The sequence below is a fragment of the Cavia porcellus genome, unplaced genomic scaffold (assembly GCF_034190915.1).
Source record: "Cavia porcellus strain 051 isolate PalLab524CR breed Dunkin Hartley unplaced genomic scaffold, mCavPor4.1 scaffold_5, whole genome shotgun sequence".
Lineage (NCBI taxonomy): Eukaryota > Metazoa > Chordata > Mammalia > Rodentia > Caviidae > Cavia > Cavia porcellus.
In genome coordinates this window covers 74066637-74089749 of record NW_026947488.1, presented here as the reverse complement: position 1 = coordinate 74089749, position 23113 = coordinate 74066637, and the positions used below count along the sequence as shown (strand labels likewise).

The 23113-nt window shown below is 39.7% G+C and overlaps 1 protein-coding gene across 5 annotated transcripts in view; it reads right to left on the bottom strand.

Annotated features, from left to right (window-relative positions):
- Hps3 (HPS3 biogenesis of lysosomal organelles complex 2 subunit 1) overlaps positions 1 to 22864 on the bottom strand; it is a 43170-nt gene extending 20306 nt beyond the window's left edge. For all 5 annotated transcript variants that reach the window (XR_010047615.1, XR_010047616.1, XM_063249166.1 and 2 more), the window contains exons 1-6: positions 22536 to 22864; positions 14665 to 15159; positions 13780 to 13951; positions 13595 to 13680; positions 9999 to 10191; positions 6106 to 6187 (exon numbers count right to left, since the gene is read on the bottom strand). Coding sequence is in view for 3 of the 5 variants with exons in the window: in XM_063249166.1 (XP_063105236.1) it covers positions 6106 to 6187; positions 9999 to 10191; positions 13595 to 13680; positions 13780 to 13951; positions 14665 to 15159; positions 22536 to 22752 (1245 nt within the window). In the remaining 2 variants the exon portion in view is untranslated. The remainder of the gene's footprint in view (positions 1 to 6105; positions 6188 to 9998; positions 10192 to 13594; positions 13681 to 13779; positions 13952 to 14664; positions 15160 to 22535) is intronic.
- Positions 22865 to 23113: the final 249 nt, after the last annotated feature.

Here is a 23113-nt window from a genome sequence, read left to right as displayed (position 1 = left end):
AAGGCTTGAAAAAAGAAGAATTGGGCCAGGGATTTGGCTCAGTGGCACAGCGCCTGGCTGGCAAGCATGAGGTCCTGCGCTCGAGTCCTTGTACCGAAAAAAAGAATTATAGATGCATCTGGTAATAGTATAAATAAACCATTTCAATGCATCTTACTCAATTTTCTACTCCTGACTATACTGGTATCTGCACTGTTTTGTTAATAGCTGCACAACTGCTACAAGTATTTCTGTTAAAAAACAAAAAACAAAATAAAATTGTGAGAATCAAGATGGCAGGGGAGCAGGCACAACAAAAGTCAGCCTCTCCGAGATCGAGATCGAGAACCCAAACACTGGAAAATAACAACTTGCGGAAGAAATAAAGAGAAGTAGGTTGTCAGAAATTTACAAGGAACTGACAAAAACATTAAAAGCTATAGAGAAGTTTGAAAGACAGACCACAAGGCAAAGAAGGAAATGAAACAGTTGTCTCTCCGGGCTCCTGTCTCAGTTTGTGGTTCTCGGGGAGGACAGCCTGATTCTGCAGAAACAAGGTGACCTCTGGGAACCCTAGGGGAAACACAGTAGCAGTGAACTGGCCTGGGACCCAAGACTCTGGAAAGGGCCCACAGTTGTGCTCTCAGGACAGGGCAAAGCTTTAATCTGAGGGAACTCCTTCCACGCAGCAGGCAACATCCACAGTGGTATCCCAGTGCTGGCGTCTGCACACTGCGGAGAGTACTAAAGGTCAGGAGCCAATCCTGGAAGGGGTTGGCTGTCTGAATCTGGGACTCAGATGGGGATGGGGAGCATCTCCCTTCATGGCTCCTAGGGTTACTCTCCCACTGTGACTGGGTGAGAAACAGGCATGGTGATAACAAAGGACAGGAACAAACGTGCTATAAAGAGACCACTGAGGGGTTTGCGCTTGGGCTGGGAAGGGCACCAGCCCCTCTCCGGAGATGGGAGGCCAGGACAAGCTTGCATTGTGCTGCATCTGAAATTGACTGTTGCACCTTCACCCTATGCCTGCATCCAGCACAGATCTGATTATCTGCCTTACCTACCAGTGCAAATCACAGACCCACTTCAGCTTACATATTCCCACAGCTCAGAGTAAACGAAGGGAGCCTCTGGAATGGGGAAGAGGCACTTGCATTTGCACAGTCCATAAGGCAAGGCAGAGAAACTGAATCGCTGGACTCCAAAACACAGATTCTGGGAAAAAATCATTCATTCAAAAATATAGAGAATTTTTTCTATTTTTAGACTTTTTAAAATTGATTTTTCTCTTTCTTTCTCCCTAGTTGACTGGAGTCTGAGGGTTTTTCCTTTGTCTTTATTTTTTCTTTTTCCTTTTAGTTGTTTTCTTTTAATTTTTTCTTGTTTTTATTATACCTTTTTTTTTCTTTTTCATCTTTTTCATTTATATTCTTTTCTTATTTTTGTTAAAATCTACCTCTATGAATGTCCTACTCCTTAGTAAGACTTTTCCTCTCACTTGTCTCCTCTCCCATTATTTAATTTTTCAAATTTTTCTTTTTGCATTCTGCCATTCCCAACCCCCTATATCTTTAATAGCATAACCACTAACTTTTAGTACTCTTTAGCTAGCTAACTCTCTGTAATTACTGTTGAATCTTTAAATTTAACTCAAAAAGAAATTCACAGATTAAAAATTAAAGGATATGAGTTCAATCCCTGGTACCAAAAAAAAAAAAAAAACAAAAAAACAACTTAAGGATAGAAAAAATATTCTATGTAATGGGAACTTTACCACAAGGAGTACTTCTCCTACTTTAAGACAAAGTGAATGTCAAACTGAAACTATCAGAAGAGGTAAAAGAGGTCACCACATATTGGGTACAGGAAAATTTGACTAGATGGGATACATGAACCTTACACCATTACACCCAACTTCATAAATAATACATAAAAGATCAAGGAAACATCAACACAATTGGGGACTTCAATATCCCACCGTCACAAACAGATCACCCAGGACACCCCCCCCCCCAAATTCAACAAAGAAGTACAATAAATAGTACTTTGGTTCACAAATGCTTTTGGTTGCAAACAATTTTGGTTTAGCAAAACACTGCTTTTGTTTGCAAACTCTGCATTGGGGGACAGACATTACCACAGCCATCTTTCTCACACAAATACAAATGTGGTCATCTTTTCCTTTTGGACCAAATTAAGTTCATGAACCAAGGCACCACTATATTAGAGTTGAACCAAACTTTCAAACAAATAGGCTAATATATACCTATAGTGTTCCCCCAAACAGTAACACAGAGAACTTTACTCAAAATAGAGCATGTACTATCCCATAAAGCATACTTAGATAAATGCAAAGAATCAAAACCATCCCATGCACATTATCATATCAGTGCAATGAAACTAGAAATCAATGGCAAAAGAACCTCCAGAAATTATACAAATAGGGAAAACAAATAATTCTCTCTTAAATAATCAGTGGTTCACAAAAGAAATCAAGGAACAAATTTGAAAATTTGTAGAATCAAATGGTAATGCCAGCACAACATACCAGTATGGCACACAATGAAGCTAACACACAAAAATCAGTAGCATTTCTGTACCAAATAATAAACTCACTGAGAAATAAATTATGGAAACAAATCTTTCATATTAGCATCAACAAAATTAAGTACTTAGGAATTAACCAATCCAAGGAAGTGAAAGAACTCTATAATGAAGTATATAGTACTTTAAGAAAGAAGACCAAAAAGAATATCAGAAAATGAAAATAGCCAGACATAGTAGCTCATGTGTGTAATCCCAGCACTTGGGAGGCTGAGGCAGGAGGATCGTTGTGAGTTCAAGACCAGCCTGGGCTACAAAGTGAGCTCAAGGCCAGCCTAAACTGCATAGTAAGACCCTGTCTCAAAAAGACAAAAAAAAAGAAAGAAAAAGAAAATATATCCCTGTTCTTCAACAGGTTGAACCAACACTGTCAAAATAGCCATACTTCTAAAACTGATACACAGATTTAATGAAATCATAATCAAAAATGGTTTTACATTGTTTTGATATACTTAATGCTACAGTATACGAAGTTGTACTCAAGGATTTCAAGGAAAGAGACAATATGGTAACTACTTTTGGGTTGGGATTATCTGGTGGTGAAACACTATTCTGCTTAAATGGTTATGTTTCGATCTGCGCTGTTTCGCTGTTATGCCCTCTTTTATCTCAATCTCCACTCCATTATTTACTTTTTTATTTTTATCCATTTAATTAAAGGAAAAAAAATAGCAGGATATATTATAGTAACCCACTTTGACTTTCCATTATCTCGATTTGAAGCCCTGTATTACTCTCCCCATCTTGTTTTTGACTGATGTTCCCCTATTCTGTTTTGCTGGATAGTACCAGGTTCAAAAATTTAGGCATCAGCTGTGAAGATAATGAGATTCATTATAACGCCCATTCTCGTTGACTTTTATCTACTTTTGAAGACCTACAATGTCTCCAATGTTTTGGTTTTGTCAGTTTTGTTCTTTACTGTTTTGTTCAATTGTATTATAACTAATGATATAGGCAATTCTATTAGAGATAGCGGGAGGCATTATGGTAACCATTGTTGATCACCTTGTATTATGTTTTTACATTATCTATTATGTCCACCCTTTTGACTTGACCGATTCTGTTCTGTTATGTCACATTTGGTTTTACTCTCTTCCAAAAAAGTAATAAGAACCGTGGGAGCAATGAAACCCAAAATGTGTAATAGTCATTGTACAAAAGAGAGGAAAAGAAAGTGCTCTAAACTATATAACTGCATGTATATTTAAGTGTATAAGATAGAAAATGATATCACAGAGTTTTATTGGATCATTGAATAGAACTGTTTGCAGTATCATTGTTGGAATGTCCACTTTACAAGCTTTAATTTTGTGACTTGAACAACTATTTCTAAGATGACAATATGTAATCCATTAACTAGTGATTTCCTACTGTTCACTTTTTTTCTGTAAATCTGTATAACTTGTACCCTTTCTCTGCTTTTTTTTTTCTTTTCTCCTTAAATAAAATTTTAAAAAAAATAGCAAAAGCATTCTTCAAAGAACTTCAAAGAAAACAATCTTAAAATTTATATAGACCCAGACAAGACCAAGAATAGCAAAAGCAATCCTGGACAACAAAAGTAAGGCAGGAGACATGACAATCCCTGTCTCTGAGTTATATTACAGAGCTACAGTGATAAAAACACTGTGGAACTGGAAACAACAAACAAGAACTCACATATGTAAATCAGTAGAGCAGAATAGAGAATACAGAAACAACTTTAGGTATATTCAGCTACTTGATCTTTGACAAGGGGGCCAGAAACTTATGCTGAGAAATGACAGCATCTTTAACACTCAATGCTAGGAAAACTGGCCATACAGAAACAAGAGATTGATCCTAGACCTGCATCTCTCACTATGTACTAAACTAAACCAAAAGTGGACCAAAGACCTATAAATCAAAAGATCTTCCTACTGGAAGATAAAATAGTGAAACTCTCAAGACATAGGTGCAAAGCAAGGACTTTCTGAATGGAACTCCAACTGCACATGAAATAATACCAGGAATCAACAAATGACATTGTATCAAATTAAAAACACTCTAGACAGCAAAAGGAGCAACAAACAGAGTGAAGAGACAACCGAATAGGAAAGTATTTTTCTGGCCATTCCTCAGACAGAAATACATGTATGATATATTTGGAGTTAAAAAAATTACACCCTCCAAAGTAAATAATCCAATCAAAAAATGGGCAACTGAAATGAACACACTTTACTGAAGTATAAACGGGCACGAAACACATGATAGCAGTGTGCAGTATCTCTGGTGATTACAGAAATGCAAATTAAAACAAAACCCAGCTTTTGGTGACAGCGGATACTGAGAGATCCAGCCATGCCAAGGACGTCCATTCTCTGTCTAAAGTGTCTTTTGAGCACTTTCTCCCCATTCCAAGTACCCCAATAAAATGATTTGATCCCCCCACAAAAAACCCAGACCCCACCTTACTCTGGAGGGAATGGCTATGATCAAGACATCAAACAATAACAAACGCTGGAGAGGTTCCCAGGAAAAGGGAATCCTACACTGCTGGTGGGAGTGAAACTAGTACCACCACTACCAAATCAGTACAGTGATTCCTCTAAACACTAAAATTAGAAATTCTACTTGACCCACTTATTCCCCTTCTAAGTGTCTTCTTCAGAGAATTAAAGGCATCACATCACAGCAATATACGCATACCCATATTCATAGCAGCATAATTCACAACAGCTGAATCTCAAACGTGGCCTACATGCCCACCGACACAAGGATGGGTGAAGGATATGTGACATTCACACACAACAGAGTACTAGTCTGTCATTAAGAAGGATAAACGAGTTATTTGGTAAAAAATGCCTGCACCTTGAGATTATGGTAAGTGAAATAAATCAGACGTACAATCCTAAATACTGCATAGTTTTTCTTACATAAGAAACTCAAATACAAAGACAAAATAGAGGACGGATAATAGAAAAAAAAAGGAGAGTTTTCTAGAGGACTTCTTAGCTTATTAATCAAAATACTGCTTTTATTTCTGTATTTTGTGATGCTTGTATTTGGCAGATGTTTACAAGTGTATTATAAGCGTCAGACTTTACTAATCAGGGTTCTCTCTTCATTTTTGATAATTTCATTTTGTATTTTTGTCAAGTAAATAAAAAACCTTTGGGTTCGAGAAGAAAAATTATCAAGGCTTGGCTTGAAAAAAATAAACTGTGGTATAATAATAGTTGTACACTGCTATCTCTGAAATTTCACTACACACACACACACACACACACACATACACACACTCACTCAACTTAAAAACTATGCACTAAATCAACCTCCCGTGAAATGTTCTCAAAGCAATCCAAAGAGCTGCCATTACAACCACACATCATAAAATGCTTAATATTCTACATGCAAAGTTCTATTCCAATAAATAAGACAACCTTTAGGCCATAGTCCTTTCCCAGCCTAGCCCCAACAGCAAATCTACAAGTATTCACGTGCTCCCTTTGGATCTTAAGGTTTCACGAGGCACTAGCTGCTAGTTTAGCTAACCTTCAGCGTGGTGTCCATGTAGGGGTCCTCCTCACGAGCTGCAGCCGCGCTACACCGCACTGTGAAACACTGCAGGTTGTTTCTGAGAAAGAAGAAAGAGGTGGCTGAGCAGAGGAGAGGACAAGCACCAACACACGCTCTACAGTGCGGAGGGCTTCACAGGCGAACAGAGCAATGGGAAGTAGGAGAAAACTCAAATGTTGATGAGTTATACTAATTCTCCAAAAGAGTGCCTTGGAATCCCTCAGGAGTGTGTTTACAAGTTACAAATGTGAAACTACCCTCACATCACCACTGCTGAATCAGTGTCTCTAGTGGCTGAACTTGGACACATGAGCTCCATGTATAACTCTGATCTATATCCCTATGTAAGCACCATGTATCTATTTTACAGACAATAGCCCCAGGATCTGTCTAGGGTATGGATGCGTGAATGATCAAAGTCAAGATGAGAACCTGTTTCCTGACTTGATCTACTCCTGCCATCTCCAAAGGAAAAGGCCTCTGGAGTCGTCACAGTGATGGGAACAGCAACACCACTCCACTCATTCAGGATGAGATTCTGACCTGGATTATGTGCTCGGCCCATTGCACCATGCAAACACAAATCAACGGCAGAACCAAAAATGAGAGACTCTGAAGGAATGTTCTGCAGTGCCTTAGCTGGAACCTTGCTTTAAAGACTGGAGCATGGAAGCTTCATACTACCAAGTCTTCTCTGGACAATAAACCCAAATGGATTCCAGGCTTCTGGCTTCTTGCTCTCTTCTACCTCATTCCACAACCCCCAGATACCCATAGTAAAACGACCTAGGGACGCCCTCATAAGAGCACAATTCCTGCCTGCAGGGGTTAGCAGAGCAAATACCAACACGGACATTTCAGATGGTTAATTATTTTCTTACATAATGTTACAACCTCATCTTTCAGTAGGTTATGACAATGACTTTAACAAAACTAGGAAGTTGGAGAAGTAAACATGAGCTCTTTGAAGAAAACATAGAGGACTAAAACAAAGTCAGTGGTAACCAATAAGCACAGGATTCTGACACCATCACACGTGGGAGACCACAGTGCACATGAGGGTGCTCAGCCAGGCCTCTCTCCACTGCGGTGTTCCTACTTCAGCTCAGCCACAGCCACCCTGTCCATTTCTAGTTCTAGGAAACGATCTTTGGAGTTGCCATGGTGAGGGGGACAGCAACACCACCCTTATAAATCTGGAGTGGAGTTTAAACCTCGGGAGGTAAACCAAAAGTGGGAAGCAAAACAAACACCTGCAGTGGGATCAGAATGATAGGGGAGCCGCTGTGACCACAAACAGCGATGGCCTTTGGGGCCTGGGGATACCCCTCCTCTATACTGTAGCAAACCAGTCTGTTGGGTATTGCTGGAAGACAGAGCAGAAGTACAAATGAAAGTGAAATGTGCCAGTACAGGAACTTAGCCGGGATCACAGGAAGATTGTTCCTCCTTGATTTAAGTCCTAGAAATTGAACCCAGGGCCTTGGCACTGAGCTATATCCCAAGTCCTTTTTCATTCTGTATTTTGAGACAAGGTCCCAACAGTCACTAAGTTGCCTAAGATGATGCTGTAACTTGTGATCCTTCTGCCTCAGATTCCACAGCACTGGGATCACAGGCACGCACCACCATATCCAGCTTCCTTGGTTCTTACAAATGAAAAATTATTATCTTTTTTTAGATATATAAACATGGCAATCTTGAATTTTGCAAGATAGTCTTATCAAGTAAGATATTTCTATGGCTAGGATATAGCTCAGTGGCAAAAGCACTTGCCTGGCAAGCACGAAGTTGACTTTGATTCCAGGTACCACCAAAAAAAAAAAAAAAAAAAAAAACAAGAAGGTATTTCTAAAGTACATATCTACTTGGCAACATTAAAACTATGTAAAAATAATCTAGGATTTAGAGCATAGAATGAGGATGCTTATTAAGAATCTGACTTTAAATATGACAACTATTTTCTAGTATCTAATGGTTCCACAATCAAGGTAATGATGTCAGAGGGGCTTTTATCACTAATGTTGCCAAAAGTACAACCATAGTCTAAATGAGGAGGAAAAAAAGCAGAAACTGTACATCACTTCAAATCCTGAGAATACTGTATTTTCAGGACTCTGCATTCAAAATTGCTTAATGACTTAACATTAAGTTTATCAAAACTTAATAACCATCACCAATTTTCGCAATGCAATACTCTGACTGCATCACTTTCTCTGGTTCAAACCCTAAAAAGTTCTTCAGTTTAATTTTCAAAGTCTGAGCTAGTTTTCAAGCATTTCCCTATTATTTCTCCACTATTTAGCTTCTTCATATTTGAAGAACATTACCTGGGAAATCTGAGAGACTAGCTATGCTCCACTCTATTCACTAAGAAACACTCCCTACTGGTAGCATTTCTCCTTCCATCAGAAATCAACAGAGAAGCATCTACACAAGGAGCAGGTATTAGAATCCCCAGGGGGGTTCTGTGCAGTCTGAAAGGTACTCTACTCTGGCACCTGCTAAAGATTCTGATACTACCACTCAGTTAAAAATAAATCACTGTTCCATGTAATTAACTACAGCACATTTCTGGAAAATTAGATACGGCCTTTGTAGTCTTCTCTAAGATTCTCCTGCCAGAATTCTAACTAGCTTTCAGGCCCAGCTTCAAAACAAAGAACCTATCTGAACCTTCCCCACATGACCAAGCCAAAAGTAATTTCTCTTCTCCTAGTACACATTGTACTTATATTTAATTCTTAAGATAGTTTCCAAAAATCTCATCCGTGGCTTTAGCTTTGAAAAGTAGATCGTATATCTTATTCACAGTTGTTTAGTTAGAGGGCCCAAGACAGTGAGTGCCTTGAACCTAATTTGAGCTCAAAAACAGGAAATAAAACCCAAAGCATCACTTACTGCTGTGATAAAAGGAATTGAGATCAAACTCCTGCTTTAGAACCCAGCTTACATGCAAGTATACTAGGGCAAGATTGCCCAGAAGACAACTACCATTAATGAGTCACAAAAGTATGGCTAATTCCAACCTTCCTGTGACTCTTTCCTCATTTCTACCAATTAGGGGTAAGATCAGATCATCTTTGTGATCTGATCATCTTTGTGATCATTTCTACCAATTAGGGGTAAGATCAGATCATCACATTTCTAAATTATTATGAAACAGCTCGTTCCACAATGAAAAGAATATAGCAGAGAAAAGAAATTTAAAGAAATGTTCTGACCAGTTGCAGTGACTTTTCATTAGGATTCTCCATGAACATCTTCCAGCTAGGTATGATGGCTCACACCTGCATTCTGGGAAGCTGAGACAGGAAGATCACAAGTTTGAGCCCAAACACTGCTTCTCAGCCTTTTGGCTAAGATCAAGTGAAGTTTGAACCCAATTTAGGGAACCAGTTTAACATGAACTTGTCTCAATTTTTTTAAAAGGGGAGGGAGGGTCTGAGATAAAGCTTAGTGAGAAGGCCTAGGCTTCAATCCCAGTGTCAGAAAGAAAGGGAAAGAAGGAGATAGAGAGGAGAGAGGGGAAAAGGAGAGGAAAGTGAAAGGGAGAGGGAGAGACACAGACACAGACACAGAGACAGAAGAGGCAGGCAGGCAGACTTCTTTTATGGAGAGCCTTAAATTTTCCTATAAGGATATTCATCTAGCCCAAAGAAACAAAACCAAAGACAAAGCCAGAGTTTAAATCTTTAGCACTGAAAAGGCAGGTATACACCACCAAAAGACAGACTTGAAGAAACAGGTGTAACTCATTCATTTACAGTGCTCTAAACTAGTCCACACGATTTTCAGTTAAAACTCTAGGCAGCACCTCAAGAACTCAAAGGCAAGCAAAAGACCAGTTTGTAACACTGTGACCGTACCTGGTGATGACATGCAGAAACTGTGGTGTGAGCACCGCCTGCTGAGACTTTTCAGGGTACTGGTACACCGACATTAACTCAACAGACTTGACAACCATGTAGAGGTAGCCCGCATGAGGTAATGAGAAAAAACAAAAGAGACTCAGCAACTCTTTTCCGTGAGACAAAGTTTTTTCATCAGAAGTTAGAGATCCTGCATCCAAAAGTGAAAGAAATAAATACCATTAAAATAGTAAACAAAGGGAGAAGATAAGTATTTTGAGACTCTTTTATGCAGACTGTATCAGTGGGAAACCAAAACGTTGCCAGGAAGAACTAAAAAGAGTGATATACTCAGAATGTCACCATTTAGTAACTCCTAATAAATGTGCACAACTAAATAATGACCATCGATGGCTTGTTAACATACAGGGTATACCAGACACTGTCTGCTTCCCAACAGAGCTCACACTGCTTGTATTACACACATCATACTAATAGTAACATACTTTTCATTCTGCAGTCCCCTGACCCTATTTTGGGGACTGAACCCAAGGCCTCAGACTGAGCTACCCCAACCAGCCCTTTTTAAGACATAGTCCCTCTAAATTGCTCAGGATGTGCTCAAACTTTTAATTCTCTTGACCTAGCCTCGTAGAAGGCTGGAATTACAGGTGCAATTGCATGATGTACCATTATTCTATTTTGACCAAGCCTGAGCTTAGATCAGCACTGTTAATAAAAATATATTAAGAGCCAATAGTTTTTCTGGTCACCACATTTTTAAAAGTAAAAAGCAGCTGAAATTTTAATAACTATATTGAACATATCCAAAATATTGCTATTTCAACAATAAACAAAAAATGAGATACTCCGTACATGTTTTTGTACCAAGTCTTCAAACAAAATCTAGCGTGTATTTTATACCAAGATGGTATGTGGACTGTTACACAGTCATATTGCAAATGTTAACTGTAACAAGCGTCTAATCCCATATTGAACAGTAGAGATTTGTATCAAACTACCAACTCAGAGACAAATACAGTAAATACAAGAATATGTTAAATGACTCTGTGAGCAATCAATTGGCAAAATTCAGATTGTCAATAATTTTATAGTAAGGGGCCAATTTCTTGCTAAGTAGACTGCAAAGAAAAATAAAACTCTACATAGTAAAGAGACTTTAAAAACATAGCAATCAATTGCTTTACTTTGTGCATCTGTCATGGCTTGTATCTAGAGCTCCCTTCAAAGCCTCATGGCCTTGTAAGTAGGGCTCATAGGTTAGATGTAGGATGTATAATAACTGAGTTTAGCATAATTCTGGGTGTGGATAATGGAAGCCCCACCCTGTGCATCAACAGCACCAATCAACAGGCTTATAGCCTGGATGGAACACAAAGGAAAGTGGGAAGGCGGTGGTTACTGCTTGCTGCCTTCCTGACATACCACAGACTGTTTCTCCTCTGCCTGTTTGGAGCCAGCTGACTATGAACTGAAACTTCTACAATCTGTGAGCTAAAATAAACCTTTACCCTTTTAACTTGTGGGTGTCAAACAGTTTGTCTAAGCAATGAGAAAAACAAGACCGACTTTGATTGAAACAAATTATTTCTAATCAAGAAAAATTCTTAGGAAAATCTGAACACTGAATATCTGATATCAAGGAATTTTTTATGTGATGGTATTCTGAGTTTGTGTAAGTAAAAGAATTCTTTCCTTTGACTGATGCTTGATGAAATATTTATGGATGAAGTGGTAAGAACTCTAAGATTTGTATCAGAATATCCTGGAAGGGAGCAGAGGATGGTCACGAGGCATCTGTTAAAAGTTGTGTTCAGGTATATTAGGGCCCAACTGTACTATCCACTCAACTGTGTTTGAAATTTTCCAAGTTTTAATAATAAAATACTTTTCTGATGGCCAAACTCTAAGGACATGAATTAATATCAGAAACTCAATTCTGCACTCTCTGCAATTATCCCAAAGCCAACTGTCCCATTTTTTTCTCCCTCTTCCTTCCTAAACACATCTGGACTCTAACCAAACACTACTGCTCACTTCTCCAAACACACAGAGCAATCTTGCAGCTGGTGCATGCTGGTTCCTCTATGCAGCATCTTACCAAAATCTCCATTGTCTAGAAATTCTACTCAGGCCATAGAGTCCAGCTCACTGTCTATTCAGTAAGTACTAAAGCACTGCTGCTCTCAGTTCTCAGGATACAACAGCGCACAGGACATGGCAAGTATTCTCACAGAACCTTCAGGGATTTGGGGCAGAGAATAAACAAGTAATCTCCACAGCGTATGGAGAAGGAGTATTTTTACACTGAGAGGTCACCTCCAAGGTGAGGGGACATTTGAGCTTTAAGTTGAATGACTTGAATGTAGTTATCTAAGGGAACTTTGTTCTTAACCCAGAAAGAAGAAATTGCAGGTCTTACTCAAAGGTGCTGGCATATGTGAGGAAAGGAGAAAGATCACTGTGAATGGAGAACAGTAATCAGGGTTAGACTGAGACAGGGTGAGTTCAGAGGTACAGTCGTGGAGACCATGCAATGGATTTGGGGTTTTTTAGCCAAGTACTATGGAAAGCTCACTACATTAGTGCTGACCCTCCCAGCTACTGGCCCTGTCCAGCCTTGTCTCCCATCTCCCCTGTCACTCTCCTTGGTCTTCGATCAGCTCCTCAGCTAGAAGACCTCCCCACCAGAGTCTCTGCTGCTTCCTTTGACTGCAACGCTCCTTTTTCTCCATACCACCAACCCACTCTCTAGTAAACACTTCAGATCCTCTTCTTTAGGAACCCAAAATGAAGTCAGGATCTTTTGTTATCGGCTCTCATTGGGTTTCTGTCCCATAAAACACCCATTTTGGTGCGTAATTGTGGTTATGTGAATATTTAACTATGGCCGCTTTTGCCATTAGACAGTTAATTCCGAAGGGCAAACACGTTGCCTCCTTTTGCTCACCGTGGCTTCCCTAGTATTCAGTACAATCTGCAACACTAGACACTCAGTAAATTTTTACTGAAAGAGTAAGTGAAGGTTATTATATTGAGTCAGAATAGCTATATCATTATATTAGAATAATCATGTTCTTGAAATTATGTAAAGATGTTATACAAACCATGACCAATTAGAGAGCCTACCGCTAAATGACTGAGTAAGTCAGAATCTCCAGCATGTGAACCTGAGCATCAGTATTTTCAAAAGTGCCCAGGTAAGCCTAAGGTGCAGCAGGTCTGAAAACCACTGCTCCAAATGAATTTGTGTTCAGTCCACATCTTCCATCTTGCCCACAAGGTCATCACAAGAAGCTCTGTCAAATACCTAACTGGAATCCAGGTAAATCTCTACTCCAGAAGGGCTCTAATTTCCTTTCCTGGACCTGCAGATCATTTTAAAAATGGAAATGAGCTTTGTCACACCCTCTCCATGGCTTCAATTCTCCTAGCAGACCTGACTTTCCTTTCCAGTGCTCACAGGTATTTGCTCAGAAACTTGTCCACGCCCCCAGGGAGACTGAGTAGAAGAAATAAACGTAATGCCTTGGCGGATCTCCCCTCCAGCCCAGATCCCGACACCACACCCACCACCGCACTGCCACACTCACCTGTTTGGTAAATGGGTAGCAGTTGAAGAGAATGTAACCTGATGTCATCAGATAAGGCATAAAAGGAAATATCAGGAGTAAAACGTCTGTGAGTTTAAAAAGAAAGAGGAAAAAGTCTAATTTCCATGTAACATTAAACAGGCACATAAATATTAAAAATAGGGGAGTGAAAAGATCTCAAATACCTATAGAGAAGATGCTGGACATGGAAGTATTTTATTTTTTCATCAGCTAATCCTGTAGGTTCCAGTGTAACTGATATTCCAGACTGCTCACTGTTTTCACCAAGTAGCTCCATGGGCTTCTGACAGATAACAAAGTCATCTGACTCAATCTGTGAAGTTTCATTACTGAAATCTTAGAAAACAAAAGTAAAGGATATAACAACTTCAAGTACTACCTTCTTAAAGTAGCTTTCACAACATTCACCAATTAGATAGGCATAGTATAATTTTATATACACACATTTTATGCAACTACAAAGCATTATAGTTTTCAAAAGTTTTAACACCTGTGTATTTATTTCTCAAGCCACCGACAAAGTATGACAAAACAGTGGTGGTGCAAGCCACTATCCCAGCTCTCAGGAGACTGAAGCAGGAGGATCATTGCAAGTTTGAGACCAGCCTGGGCTACAAAGTGAGCCCAACGCCAGCTTGAACTGCATAGCAAGACTCTGTCTCAAATACAAAACAAAATAAAAGTACAACAAAATACGTATTATCATCCCCATTTTACCCACAAGAAAATTCAGGTGTTACTCAATGGCATCTAATTAATAAATATGAGAATAAGACTAGAAATCCCTCACCTAGTAGTGGCTCAGTTCCATTATTTATGTTAACAAGTGTAAACTGACATATATTTACATGGTATATAACAATATATGCATGGCTACATTATAAACACAAATTTGATGTAATCAGCATAATTAAACTAATAAATACTGTGGCATGATGCCACACTAGACACAACAGAGCCAATTGGTCTACCATCCCAGAATTCTTTATAGACAGTTAAAGGTCACTATTTTCTCTATAACCAGAACAAGAAATAAATTCATCATTTACCTGTATTTGTCTGTTTTACCGTATTGCTGGCCTCACGAGGATGGTGGTTAACTCTCTGTCCATTTTTAGAGTCCGATTCCAGTTTTAGGATTAAGATTTCCAAATCTGACATGACAGCAACATATCCAACACAAAAAGAGATTTCGACAGGAGTGATATTATCTAAGTGGATAATTAAAGAACGCTCGAAGTCCAGTATTGAGAATTCCTCATTAATGACCCGGTATGTCAAACTAAATAAGACTAACTTATTTGTGCAGCCAACGAGGAGGTCTCCTTTCACAGGGCAACAGGAAATGCACAAGGGGGCCTCCGAGAGGGGCATTTCAACAATAGACATCTGGTCTCTGAAGGATTCCCTCAGGGGCGCCTCCACATTATGCCCCACCATTCGGATACACACGCGGGAGTTCTCTGCCCTTTTACTTCTCCAGTTCACATAAGCTCGTAGGAAGGTAGCCTTGTTTTTTTCTTCAATTGCTACCAAGTAGTCCCCTGAAACGGAAATGAGAGTATACTTGGAATCTACGATTAGAAATACCACCACTTACGTTGCTGCGATGAAACAAAACATACCATTAGCTATAGACTGAATAAAACAAACCCCAAATAAGAGAATCTCAGGCATGTTTTTAACTTACATTATTAGACACTGCGGTCCTTAAACATACGACCTTCCCAATTTTCAAGTCTAAAGATAAACTGCTAATTATTCATGTGATATAAAACCTACATTTTATTTCCTACATTAGCTCTATGCATTTCACCAGAACTGTAAAGTTAGCTCCAACAAAGCTCTATTAACAAAAAGGGTCAGCGATACTAATGTATGGTTGTCATTTATTAAAATTAGGTACAAATTAAGGAACTCTTGAGTTTAACAGAACTTGCACTTTATCTCCTCCCCTCCCCACAAAAGCCACAACTTTGAAAAATAGGATAAATCTAGAAGTAATAAGTAAAATATAAAACCAAGTTAACGTTTTCTTAACTTTGTGGTTTTTTTTTTTTTAACTTAGAAGAGTAACTTATTCGTTGTTATATTTTAATGTGGGAATTCAAAATAGTAAAGTGGTAAAGAGATGCAAAACAAAACGCGTCATCATCTCTGCCATCCACCCCAGAGGACACAACGTAAACACTCAGCCTGGTGTGTGGCTGTCAACCTTCTGCTCTTACACAGAATAAACCTACAGCACAGAGCCGTATTCTGCCTTCTCTTTTCTGTATCATACTGACTACTTAACAATCTGCAGTATTTTTAAATGATAAATCTTTCCCTACAAGTTGACACATGGGCACCTAACATCCTCTTCATTATATCTTATATACACAAGTATGATAATTTGATAATTTACTTACCTGCTACTATATTCAAGTATGTTCAGGTTTCTTTGCATATATATATATATATATATATATATATATATATACACACACACACACACACACACATACATATATAATCGTGGATTAAATAGGCCTATACCTATATGCTTACTGAGGGAAGGAGGAAAGAATGGAATAGAGACTTACAAGTGAGGATGCTGGGCCAAAGAGCAGGTGCATTTTACACCATAATGGATACTGCCAGGTGGGGCCCCTATACAACAGAAACTCATGGTGCCTGCAGTGCTGTTAGAGTGTCTGCTTACCCATGTCCTCCCAGCAATGACTCTATGTGGCTGTGGAGATACGGACTCTAACAGTCGGCACGATTCACATTACATGGACTACTTGTAAAACTAGCTGTCTTTTCCTATGCATGTCATTCATTATCATTTCTCTTCTGTGAGTTGTCCTTTTTTTTATTAAGTGGTTGATTTATTTTTCTTAAGGAACTGCAGTTCTCTAAGCCTTCACTGGCCATGAACAGTACATAACTTGATTCTACTTTTGTCTTTGCTTATGGTTTCTCTCACCATATAATTGTTACATACTCAGATATGTATCTTTTCCTTCTTGGCTTCTGAAATTTCCTTCTTTGCTTAAACAGTCCTGTGTCTTCCAAATTACATAAATACATAGGATAGTTCTTTTATATTTCAATGGCATTCATTCTTGGTACTACAGATTGAATCCGGTATCTTTCCATTGGGCCATACTCCCAGCCCTTTTTAAATTTTTTTATTTTGAGACAGGGTCTCTCTAAATGCAAAGCCTGGGTACCACTCTACGTGGCCTAATGGAGCTCTTTTAAATTTTTATCCTTCGGGGCTAGGAGTTTAGCTCAGCAGCATAAGCACCTGCCTTGAAAGCAGGCAGTCGTGAGTTCGATCCCCGGTACCGATAAAAAGGAAAACGACAAAAAAAAAAAAAAAAAAATTTATCCTTCAGAATTGTGTTAATAAGCACAGGGGATTCTCCAGGCAGGATTTAACTGGATTTTCTGTCTTCCAGATGTGGAACCTGTAATACTGATACTACCATGTAAACCAGCCCTTTGGCAACAAACTGAAGTTAAAATGTTGCAGTTATACTGACTTTTCCTACATATAGCAGTATGCAAGCAGGGTAGCCCCTTTCTGCAGAAACTCACAGGGATGAATGACCTCCTCCTCCAAAGTGATCCAGCCTTCAAAAGAAGGCAAACAAAGTTAGGTGTGATGGCACACACTTTTAATCCCAGCACTGGGAAGGCTGAGGCCGGAGGATCACTGATCACTGAGTTTGAGGCCAGCTTGGGCTACAAAGTCAAGGCAGCCTCAACTGCATAGTGAAACACTGTCTCAAAAAAAAAAAAAAAAAATCATCAAAACAAAAAAGAAGGCACTTTCGGGACAGTGGTTCCTTGGATGCCACACAGATGGCATGTAAAGCCACCGTCCTTGAACTCTTGGTAGGACACTTACAAATACCAGTAGGCACAGTAAGTTTTTCAGTGTTCACCGACACTAAGTACATTGACACTATTTTGCTACCATTACTACCACCCAGAACTTTTTAAATCTTTTCCAATACTGTGTATTACTCATCAAGCAGTAACTCCTCATTCCTCTCTCCCCACAGACCCTGGTAATGGATCATTACACTTTCTTTTTCCATGAATTTGACTACTCAGCACCTTATATAAGTTGGATTGCACAGGGTTTGCTTTTTTATGTCTGACAGAGTCACTTAGCATCATGTACTTAAGGTTAAGGTTCCCCCAAGCTTAGCACGTATTAGAATTCCATTCCTTTTTAAGGTTAAAAGCCTGTAACATTATCTATCTGTTCACCTGACACAAGCCCCTTGAATTGTGTCCACCTTCTGCTTCTCATAAACAATCCTGTGACAAACTCTCGTGTACAAATATCTATTCAAGTCCCTGCTTTTACTTCTTTTGTGTATATACGCCAAGTGGCAGAAGTGAAACTGCTGAATTACATGGTAATTTTATGTTTATTTCCGTAATTATTTATGTGCCTCTTTTTTTATGTGCTTTTGGTCACTGATATGTCTTCTTTGGAAAAATATCTATTCAAATCCTTGGCTATTTTCCACATCAATTTTGTTGTTGTTGAGTTGTAGTTCTTCATATATTCTAAATATGAATCCCCTACCAGATAAATGATTTGAAAATATTTTTGATTCCATAAATTGCCTTTTCAATCTGGTGGTAAGGTCCTTTGATTCACCAAAATATAATTTATATGATATCTAACTAATCCATTTTTCTTTTGTTGAATATTAAATTCAAGTTAGTAAATAAATTTTAAAACTAAGAATATTTGCTTAGTTACTAGAAAATTTTTTATTCTTACATCTATAAATACATACCTATTTCTTTGATAAAGTTCATACAACTGTTTAAAATCTGATAAATGGATGCAATTTGAGAATACTGTAAGTGAAATAGACCAACCATACAATTCAAATATCAATGGCTTGTTATTAGAAACTCAAAATATATACACATATAAAGAACATATTGGAAGATAAAAAGGAACTATGGATAAATTCAAATAATTTCCCAAAATTACTGTTGTTTCAAAAAATATTTCAATCTATATGTTAATTTGTTTTATTTGTACTACTAGTTTTTCTTAGTTCACTGAAAAGAAAGTCATGCTATTTGGAGGGCTTTGTTTGGTTGGCTTTTTTTTTTTTTTTTTTTTTTTTTTTTTTGAGACATGTTCTTGCTATACAGTTCAGCCTGACCTTGAACTCACTTGTCATCAAGGCTGGTCTCTAACTCACTGTGATCTTCTTGCCTTAGTCTCCCATGTGCTAGGGTTACAGAATAGCCAATCTACCCAGCTAGTCTTGTGCTATTATATCTTTTCTATGACTTGTCCTGAGTAACATTTTTGCCATTCTTCTAACATTATGGTAAACAGGGAACTATCGTAATTCTCTATTTTGTTACAAAATTTTGTTTTTTTTCATTGCAGTGTGCATTTACATTTTCTATATTAATATCTATATGTATTATACTAAAAATGTAAAATCCGATAATTACACATTGTACACACATTGTTTTTTCAGATTAATGAATTGTTTCATAAGCAATGAACTAGCACTTGCTAAATAATCTATGTAACAAAGCTTATGGTGAGAGGTTTTGTTTTTCTTTGTTCTGTTTCCAGGGTGGCCTTAAATAGCATCCTCCTGCCTCAACCTTATGAATGCAGAGATTATAGGAATGTGCTCCTATGCCTGGCATGATGAGAGGTTTAGAACTGAAACCTCACAATAAACCTCAAAATAACCCCTCAATATACATATTTCTCTCCATATTTTACAGATCAGGAATCTGAGCTTAAACTAAGGTAACTTGCCTAAGGTCACAAAGCAAACAAATAACAGAAAAGATCAGGTTAACACAAAGGTCTATATTCCCTCCCCAATAATGCTGCCTCTCAAACAGAAAAAAGTTACAAGTCTACAGGATTCTGTAGAGGTGATTACTTACCTTCATGAGATAAGGGAACTAAATTTTGGAGCATTATGTGCCCAGTGTCTTTCTTTCTCTTTCTTTCTTTCTTTTTTACTTTACAAAGTTTCTCTATTCATTCAATTTTTAAAAAATCATGATCATGATGCTAAAATTTCAAAACTTCAAATTTTCTATATATTTTCCTTCCTAATTCCCCAAATGTTATAAAAAAAGAATAGTTTTCAGTTGATGTGAGATTTTTTTTTAAAAAACTGCACGTATTTTCTGCTTGGGTAAGAGACCTGCACGGTATTTATAGTAAATTTAAATAAATGAACTCTTTCTGATTCTGACAAGGGGAGACTTGCAACAGAGGAGGACACTGGGCACTGAGAACAAAACCTCCAGGTGCCACCAATGGATAGGGAGGAAGGGGCTAAGGGGCTGAAAGAGAAATGCTGCCAAGTGAGCAGAAGGTTAGTTTTCTGGGTATCGGCATAGCCAGGAGTCATCCTACTTCAGCTATGAGAGCATTAATAGAAGCTGTACCCAGGAGCTGAGGTTCAAGTTGTGGACGGAAAGCTGCCCTTAAGCCACACAAACCAATGATGCTACATCATCCCACATCACTCTTGAACTTTAAGGCAGCCAACCAGAGTATAAAAACACCTCTGTTCTTCAAGGCCTCTATTCATAAAATCATCATGCAACTCGTGGCCTCATGAAGCCAGGGTGGCTTTGGTCAGTGTTTTTCAAACCTGATTAATCCCTGACTCATCTCAGTGCTGGCATAACAGAGAAACTACTATACTGGATCTCTGATTCTGTGCCCAAGTGTGGGGACTTTTTTAAAGCGTCCCAGGAGATTTTGATGCATAGCTAGTGGACACCCAAGGATACCAGGAATACCAGGACACCCAAGGATACCAGGAATCAACATTACTGACAGGCAAGAAAACCAGAGGTTTATACGATGCTTGTCATTTCAAATTTTAGAGTAATTTGAAAGAAGCAGGCAAATCGTGTAAATATTTCCTCAATCTACCCCACCCCACACACACACATTGAAACTGGTAAGCATGCTTACTCAATACAACTTTTTATTTATTTATTTATTTATTTATTCGTACTGGGGATTGAATTCACGACCACACACTTGCAAAGCAGGTATTTATGCTGCTGGCTAAATCCCCAGCACTTTTTTTTTTAGCTAAGATGCTGCTATATTGCCCAGGTTGGTCTTGAACTTGTGATCCTCCAGCTTCAGGCTCTCAATCATATAGGATTACAGATGTGCACCCCTGCTCATACAGCACTTCTAAAGGTTAAAAAAATGCCACAGGACATAGTGGGGGAAATTACAAATACTTTTTAAAAATAAACCATAATCCTGTACTTTGAAAGGCTAAACCAGGAGGATCACAGTATGAGGCCAGGCTGGTCAACTTGGTGAGTTAGTGAAATTCTTTCTCAAAATGTAAAAAAATATATAGATATAGATATATATAAAAAGGGCGGGGCTGGGGATTTAGCTCAGCGGCATAAGCGCCTGCCTTGCAAGCTTGTAGGTGTGAGTTCGATCCCGGTACCACTCCCTCCAAAAAAACCCAAAATGTAAATAAAAAGGGCTAGTTCAGTTTGAAGGCCCTAGGTTCAATTCCCAGTAGCACGGAAAAAAAAACAAAACTAAAATCAGAATTTTTCCACTGAAAAGGAAAGATCAGGGACAATAAGTAGTTTTCAGTGTGGAGTGCTGTATAGGCCTCAACTGCTACTGTCCTTACTCAAAAGTAAAATAGTTACAGCAAAGTAATTTAGTAATAAAATTAGTTATCCTTTATTTTAAATAATGGTGACCTAAACATGAAGTGGTTTTGCTTTGCTTTTTTAACTTTTTAGAGAGAGACAGGATCTCACAAAGCAGTTCTGGTTCGTCTTGAACTTACTCTGTTGCCCACCCAGGTGGCCTGGAACTCACAGCATCCTTCCTGCCTCAGCCTCCCAAGTGCAGGGATTATAGGCATCCACCACCATGCTTGGCTAAGCTTTTGGTAATATGAAAAAAATTCATCTTTACTTGACAAAATAATCAGATAGTAGATATAAGAGCTCAAATTTTTACTGAGTCACAAAAATCCCAACATCAGGAAACCCACTGATTTAGTAATGCGACATTTTTCAAAAAGCAAGAATTGAGATCCAAAGGTTTTGTACAGACTCACAGCGAATCAGGTGCAGAATAGGGATTATAGAGAGAAAATCTGTACCCCTCCAGATTCATCATGTTCTCTCCACTCTGTTAGTGCCACAGCCACCAGCCTTTCCACCGTAAATTCTGTACTTTGTATCCCTCTTGAAAAGTAGGAATCAAAGTTTAAGTGCACTGGACAGTAAAGGAATGCTACAATGAATCTTTCTGTAATCTGAAAGAAACTTTATTTTTAAAGTTGGACTTTGAACGAAGCCTGCCCACCCAATACTCAGTTGCTACTGCCTCACACCTCTGCCGGAAAGGAACAGTCCATGCTCCTACAACTTAAGGAAGGAGGCAGAGGGCAGGGGGCAGCTGGACAATTTTAGCCCAACTTCTATTGATATACACTTAAAAATCAGCACATAATGATTATCAGCGCGCAAAACCGGACCACAAGTGGATGGAGGCCGAGAGGTGGAAGCCCTGGTTGTACTGGGCTGATTTGGAGTACTAGAAGTATTTACCGTGAGCGTCAAGTTTCTATTTTCCCTATCCCACTTTTGTACACCGTTGAATTGTCTACACTTAACAGGCCTCAGCAGGATAGGCTCGGGATGCCAGCAGTGATCTGAGCCTCTGCCCTACTTGAAGCACTGTCACACCTTCTGTTGCTATGACAACCGCACAGCTCCGCGCAACCTCCCCAGGAACCCCCCACCCCCACCCCCAGCACAGAGACCAGCAGCAGCTTGCAGGAAGCACGCAGTCCCTTCCCGGCAAACCGGAGCGCAGGCGCCCCTCGTCCGCCCTACTCACCCGCCTCGCTGTAGGCCATGCGCAGCACCCTGCCCAGCGTGGAGAAGGCGCATCTCGGCTGGCACAGCTCCTGGCCGGTCACGGCGAACGCCTCTACCTTGCAGCCGGCCGCCACGAACAGTGCGTCGCGCCCCCCGCCGCAGAAATGCTCCGGCTCCAGCTTGCAGGGAACCACCTGCTGCGACCCAAACGGATGCAGGTTGTACAGCTGCACCATCCTGGCGCCCGGCTGCAGGCCGCGCCGGCCTGCCCTGCGAGGCGCCCAGACCCCGCGCCGGCCGCGCAGACCCGGCCACTTCCGCGAGCGAGCTGGCCGCCGAGTCACGTGAGCGCCGGCGCCGCTTCTTAAAGAGGCCGCGGGGGGCGGGGCTGGGAGGGGCGGGGCGGGGCCCCGGGGAGCTGCGGGGGGAGGGGCGCCGGGCTCACGTCCCGCCCTCCAGGCCACGCCCCGCCCTCCAGGCACGCCTCGCCCTCTGGCGCCCCCTGATCGGAATCCTGCGGGCTGGAGAAGTCTAGCGTGGAGCTCACCTGAGTACCCCACGCTCTGAGCTGGGCAAGCCCAGGAACCGCTGGGTGCT